Genomic DNA, 7485 nt, shown 5'->3' with positions numbered 1-7485 from the left:
CATAATTGTAACTCCAATTCATGAAAATCCACCTGAAAAAAAAAAAAAATAGTCCAATCGTTTTGTTTTTGAATTGGGATTCCACCACCACGGCACAAACATAACACTGACACACACCGTAGGCAATGCATTGAGCCTCGGTTTCCCAGAAGCCCTTGCAAGCCAGTGATACTATGTCAGAGGGAAACCTGTTGTGTCTTAAAAGTGATCCAAAAAACGGCGAAGTAAACATATAAAACAAAAGGTGGCTTTAGCGTGTTCAGCGGGGAAAGACAATGGGGAAAAAGACGGGTTTGAATAGCGTGTTCCGCAGTCAAACTGTTTTTCTATCAATGTTTAGCTTTCGAGTTAAAATACAGATTATGAAATTAGATCACACAAATCACACATATTGCATCAATATCACAACATTTGGCATTACGGGTCTACGAGCTTGCAGATCGGCTATTGATTGATTGATTGAATAGTGGACAATTTGCAGTTACAGGCAGCATTCATGTTGTTAATGTAAAGAAAAAAAGGCCCAAGTACGCTTCCTTGGGGAACCCCGCAGTTCACTGGGAGGGACGAGGACCTGCGGTTCCATTGGTGTCAACCACTTGAAGGATTTCATCCAGTTTATTAATGCGTTATCAAAACCGATCGCCTTCAGTTTGTCCAGTAGAATTGAATGATTTACAGTGTCGAACAATGCTTCCTTCCTGTTTATATATCATGCTCCATCGGTGCCTCCCGACGCCTAAAGATATTCCCAGAAGCCCCGACCCTTCATCCCTCTCCTTTTATTTGCTCCTTTTTGTCTTTGTTTTAGTTCTTCCAGACGCAGCAGCTGGTAATCAAGATGAAGCGCTTTGACTGAGAGGCCAGGGTGTACACACACACACACACACACACACGTGCATGCGTGCACACCCAGGCGTTGCCTGGAGCTGTTTCCCAATCAGTACCACTGGGGAGATCAAGAGGAACCATCAACATCTATGGGGTGAACTTTGAGTGCACAGGCTTCAGAGTAGAGGCACAACCACGTGTACGCGCACACACACACACACACACACACACACACACACACACACACACACACACACACACACACACACACACACACACACACACACACACACAATCCTCCTCCGTAAACAGATTTCTCCTGTGAAGAACGCATTAAAACTTGCAAGACTTCAGAGAAATTCAGATGTCAAGGGCGCCCTGAGATGTTTAGATTAACACATTTTGACCTGGGAACGATTCTACACATGCCTTCTAAATACTACTGACAGTTTTCTGAAAAAAACATGTTTCTGTGTCAGTGGTGCTCAATATTTCATGTCAAGGACCCCCAGAAATATCTGTATTTGGCCACGGATAGGACCCCAATCTGACCCCAACGTTCGCTCTGAAAGAATATATATTCAAAGATTTGCGCCACATTTTCACGATGAAAAAATAGCAGACCTACAAGCTCATAGCGCAGCAGTCGGTGCCGCGCTATGAGCTTGTAGATCTGCTATTTTTCAATAGCTAAAAGCATAATCTATTGCTTAAATCACCAAAAGGGGTTCCCGCCCAGAATGAATTAAACAGGTGGCACCCCGATGTCACTCAAATATACAGTCACACACACGGGGGGGGGGGGGGGGGGGAGAGCTTCTCTCCAAACATATGCCGGATTCTGTCACAAACATCGCTATGTTATGGGTGAACTGTATCATGTTCCTGATGTTTATAAACAGAAGCGTACACTTTGCTATTTACCATTTTGAAAAAAGGAAAAAAAAAACATTTTTGAAACAGTTCTATAGCCCATCTACATCAACACGACGTTGTGAGCGATTTGAACTATGCGAAAATGTTTTTCAAAGTACTTTAGTTTAGCATGGGCAAAAATGGAGCCTTATAAGTGTTACATTCATTGGCACAGAGCTGCACTTTAAACAGCTACGATGGTATGGTTTATAACTGACTGAGAGATAAACACTGGTACCTATTTTCTTTAATATAAAGCAGTTGCTGGGATGCCTATAATATTTGCTCCATGTTTGGAAGTGAACGATAGCACCTATCAGAACCGCTCTAGTGACTTCTTAATTCTAGGTTCCTAATGCTCAGACAGAGCATATAGGAAAGACAGCCCTCTCTGTCAGCGGCCCAACATCCTGGAATGAACTCCAAAATGCTTAAAAAACTATAAAGCTCCCTGCCATCATTCGGTCAGTTCCAAAAGGAATGCTTCAAAATATATTTTTTAACCGTGATTGCAACTGTTTTAATTGAGTTACTTGTGTTTGTTTGATGGACTGGTTGACCTGCATGAAGTTCCTTTGTAATTTACCCTTATTGTCTCCACCAGGCCTGGGAAGGCATGGGGAGAGTCTGTTTTGCACTCTGTCCGTCCGTCAGTCTGTGAACAGGTAATCTCCGGCACCGTTAACCCAGTCGATGCTATATTTTGCGCACACACTCCCTGGATGCCAACAATGAACCTCTGCCCCAAAATTTCCAGAACGCTCTGTTATAGAGCCACCAGGAGGCCGGCTTTTGAAAAACACCGTTTTTGATATTACTCCTTCAGATTCTGCCCAAAAATCCCGCAAATCGTTACACACTATCTCTATAGTCATGTGTTCAAGATGGATCTGTCCGATATTTCATATTCCTTCTTAATTGGCCAACATTGGCTGTCAAAGTTTGCAGGATTGGCCCATTTGAAACAAAAAGCCTCAAATCATGAACGCAGCGTGCAATTATTTTTCCTACTAGGCTGAGGAATATATCCCACCCTTTTCACATTGGTCTGTTATAGCACCACCAACAGGTGTATTTTTGCAAAACACATTTTTGGAACAAAATGCCTCAAATCATCCAACTTCCATCAATGGTGTAAGAACAAATGGAACCATTGTCACATTGGCCTACTATTGTATTGTGTTTTGGATGCATTGATTGTACTACTGTATGTGTATTGTAACCTCGGCTACATTGAAAATAAAGGCTTGCCCTCAATTGTACTTCCGAGTAAGTACTGTATGAATAAAGGTGATGGCAGCAGTTAATTCTGACATACTGTACATGTATAAAACATTGGGTCCAAACAATATTAAAAAACTCATGAATCAAAAACGTTAAAAGGTATGATACATTCAAATACAATACACAACACAAAATCAATTTATTTATTTCTTTCTTTCTTTTTCTTTTTCTATTGCTCCACAAGAGACAGGCAGGCATGTAGCATACGCAAAGTCTCTCTGTTAGTGCCCACAAAGAGTGAGCTCAAATCAATATATCCATATTTGTCTCCACCAGGCCGAAGGCATGGGGAGAGAGTATGTTTTGCACTCCGTCCGTCCGTCCGTCCGTGTGTCCGTGTGTCCGTGTGTCCGTCCGTGAACAGCTAATCTCGGCCACCGTTAACCCGGTCGATGCCAAATTTTGCACACACACTCCCTGGATGCCAACGATGAACCTCTGCCCCAAACTTTCCAGAACGGCCTGTTATAGCGCCACCAGGAGGCCGCTTTGTGCAAAACAAGTTTTTGCACAGTACACCTACAGATTTTGTCCAAACATCACGCAAATTGGTACACAGTCTCTCTAGAGCCATTCAACGAAACCGGTCTTTCACATTTCTCAGACTCCATCCTGATTGGTTAAGATTGGCTTCCAAAGTTCACAGGAATGCTCACTTTCAAACAAAATGCTGCAAATCATGAACACATCGCGTGATTTCCGTGAAATTGTGCACCCACATTCCCACTAGGCCGAGGACGAAATGCCACATGAACAATTTCAACTCAGCCTCAAGGTGGCGCTATAACTGGCCGAAAAGTGTTTTTACCTCTATCTGCACGGATCTGTGGATAACTTTGTATGCCAACTCCCTAGAGGCCAAGGAAAAACCTTTGCCTGGAATTTTTCACATCTGCTCTTTATAGCGCCACCAGGAGGCCGACATATGTAAAACACATTTTCTATTATTACTCCTTCAGATTTTATCCAAATTTCACGCAAATCGGTACACATGATCTCCATAGTCATGCCATGTCCTACATTCCTATCCTGGTGGAGACCTGTGCCCAGAAGGGCACTTTTTCTAGTTCACTCTGATATCTTGTGTGAGGTTGGAGGACACACCAGTATGTGCTGTTCGTTTTGTATACCAGTCTCACGTTGACAAAACCGCTGTCCAGGTGGTATGCAGCTCCATCTTCCCATTTCCACACGCAGTCTATGAGCGGACAACCAAAACCGTCTAAAGGTTATCCTCAAATAGTCCTCAATGTAAGGTGTACTGCTGGTACTGGTATAGAGTGGATTTAAGCAATATTACACGAGACGGTGTGGTTTAACGTGATTATTGCCACGACAGTGATGCGGTCAGGAACGAGACGTATAGTCGAGTTCCCCAAGCATCAATTAAGTCCCAAGAAACTAGCTAACCTAGCCACCGAGTTTGCTGCGCTCTGGGAAAACAGAGCAGCTGAATTATTTGTTTTGATTAGGTGTGGAGTGGTGCTCGTTTGAACCACGGCTAGAAGGCAGTTTCAACCAATCAGATTGTGATCTAGATTACTAGCTCACAACGTTTTGCGGAGGCGACACGTTGTGAGCTCGCAGAATTGTTTAACATACGACACGTCGTACGGCGAAACATACGTCAGGCTTCCCTTTTGTTCTTAGCCGAGGCGATGTACACAGTCAACACAGAGTCAGACAGTCAGACACACATGGCTCCTCGGTGCAAAATAAATAATGTACACCACCCGACTTTACGATAAAAGCTGGATGACTGAAATGATTTGTCCCTGTATAAAAGGTGCAGTTTCTATCGGCCAGATTGGGATGCTCACGACATATTGTGCACCACATCTCGCTGCGCTCAGCATTAGTTTGGAGCCAGCCGACATCATCCAACCACTTTTCCGCAAACACACGTTTTCTGTGCGGTTCAGGTGGTGGTTCCGTTTGGCGTCGTAAATAGTTACTTAATGGTGCTTGCTTCTTGGACATTTTGACGAGAGTTTGGCTGTAATACTGTAAGAATAATGTGTCAGGTAACTTTTTCTCCATGGTAAACTCCTGTCCTCCTCCTCCCAGTAGCAAGCAACATGCATGGATTTGGAATCCTCCCTCATTGAGTAATGACGCACTGTGATTGACCACAATGGCCAGTGCACTCTCGCAAGACGTGCTGTGATTGGCCAGTAGCCACTTTGAGTGGGAAATGCTCTCGCCGCATAATTTACTAGTGGGTATTCTGGCCATAATTATCATTCTGGGCGGCCCCAGCTGTTGGTACGCAGAAGCGTTTCCCGGCGCTTGATTGACAGCGCATTTTTTTATATTGACGACGCATGCGCACTGGCGCACCGCTTATGTGCAGCGTAATTGGTTATTGGCAGCCAGCAACAACTGGAAGAACCTGCCAGTTCCCACTTGATGTTGTGTGGTAGTCCAGACTGCTCCAGACCGTATCGTGTAACCGCCAGCTTGCATAGCGTCTTCAGACTGACTGGACTGAGGTCGAGGATGTGCAGGTCACGTCCACGAAAGAAGACAATCTGGTCTCCCGCCACGCAACAGTGAGACCCGTCCGTTGTGCACGGTGGTCCTTCTCCCTTGGGCACAACCGTCTTCCCGGAGAAGGTCTTTGTATTGACTTTCCACAGAGCACTGGAGTCCTGGGTCCTTCTGCGGCGATTACCACATAATACATACAGCTCTCCATTGTAGGCAAACGCTGACTGAGCGCACCAGCCCGCCATTTATTTGGACGCATTGTAGCACGAATATTCAGCCAGCCGTTGGTCTCTGCGTCAAATACTGCATTTTTTCTCCCCGCTTCGCCACATACAAACATCTTTGTCCCGATGATGGTGGCGGTGTGATGGATTGAAGCAGGTGGCGTGCCGTGGGTGTTGATTAATGTCCAGACCATTGTGGCGGTGTCCAGCTCGTAGACGTCATCAGTGGTGGACTTGCCGTACCTATAGACAACATTATTATTATTATCATTATTATTATTATAATATACATAGTGGTATCCGCCGTAGACATACATGAGCTTCCCCAAGGCACAGGCAGAGCCGGCTCTGCCTTCTGGAACGTCCCCAGAAACCGCTGTCTTGAGCCACCTGTGGGTGTCGACGTCAAATGCATACAGCTGATTTTTAAACGAATGTCGATTGAAAATGTCGACATCATTGAAAATGACCACATCCTTTACGTCAGTCCCCCCCCCAGATATATACAATAGTGTCAATCAGCACAGCTGTGTAGTCCTCCAGGGGCCATCCAGTTGAACACCACCCGGTGGCCGCCGGGAGCAACTTCACCCAGCGTAAAGTCACTGTGTTGAAGACGAGCACTTCAATGCACTTCTGATCATTGTCCGTTACCCATCCGAAGCAGTGCACCTCGTGTCCGACCGCTACAGCAGCACGGGCAGACGGCGCGCCTTTCAGGTGTAACGTCCATCGTACCATTTCTACAAATAAGCACCACTTTGAAAATGCTGTTGACGACTGAATTGCCACTCGTAGCTTTAAAAATGCTTACCACGAGGTTAGGGTGAACGTTGTTGAATGGCACTCTTTAAAGGTTCATTTTAAAGGGACATTACATGCTTGCGACGACGATGTCATTGTGAGATGATGTCACCGTGATGTCATTGAGATTATGTCATTATGTACAGCATATATCGGGAGCAATTAGGGGTTCAGAGTCTTGCTCAAGGACATTTTTTGAGCCCACAGGGATCAAACTGGCAACCTTGCATAGCTCCCACCCGGCCATTCTACCAGCCTCTGGACACACACCCTTCCATTATATTTTAGTTTTAGTCATAGTCTCTTGAATAGTTTTAAATCAGTTTAAGTCACATTTTAGTCACCTGGAATGTTTTAGTGTGAGTCTAGTTTTGGCGACTAAACATATGATTTCAGTCTACTAAATATACAGTTGATTTAGTCGACTAAAATGTATTATGGCGGGCCTTGATGCCATCATAATGACTGATTTTACATTTGCTGAAAACAGCCGATCTACAAGCTCACGACACAAACAAGTTAACAATGATTTATACTGGATCTTTTGTTGATCTGATTTCTTGTCCCTTCCTGACATTTTAGTCTATGGTAATATTTATTTGTTGACGAAATTGTCAATTTATAGTCATCATGTTTAGTTTTCATTTAGCTTTCGTCAGTGGGAAAAAACTGACATTTTTCCGTCCATAGAATTAGTCGACGAAATCAAACCCTGGTTTCGCATCTGTATAGAAGATAAGTTCACTGAGGATGAAAAATGTAAGAAGCGAGTCACGGACACTTGAACACAAACATCCCCCAGAGCACAGTAGTAAAGTGTCATTGTCCCCCAGGTTATATCTAGAGTTGTGGGGATGATTGCACAGATAAATATGACATTTTAATAAATTAACTACACGCCCAGACTTGCCAACAACTTCAGCTTGACTGGTTGTCA

General features: G+C 44.3%; 1 protein-coding gene across 1 annotated transcript; it reads right to left on the bottom strand.

Moving 5' to 3' along the window:
- Positions 1–958: 958 nt before the first annotated feature.
- Positions 959–6485, bottom strand: LOC310858198 (kelch domain-containing protein 3-like; the record flags this gene model as incomplete). The annotated part of the gene is made up of 5 exons (XM_083764303.1): positions 959–990; positions 5423–5744; positions 5855–5987; positions 6060–6163; positions 6252–6485. 5 exons carry the CDS (start codon positions 6483–6485, stop codon positions 959–961), a joined length of 825 nt encoding a protein of 274 aa, XP_083620429.1.
- Between the last annotated feature and the right edge of the window lie 1000 nt (positions 6486–7485).

This window comes from Protomyctophum parallelum (genome assembly GCF_964188405.1).
Source record: "Protomyctophum parallelum genome assembly, chromosome: 5".
Lineage (NCBI taxonomy): Eukaryota > Metazoa > Chordata > Actinopteri > Myctophiformes > Myctophidae > Protomyctophum > Protomyctophum parallelum.
The sequence above is the reverse complement of the archived record's forward strand: the minus strand, read 5'-3'. Positions and strand labels throughout refer to the sequence as shown.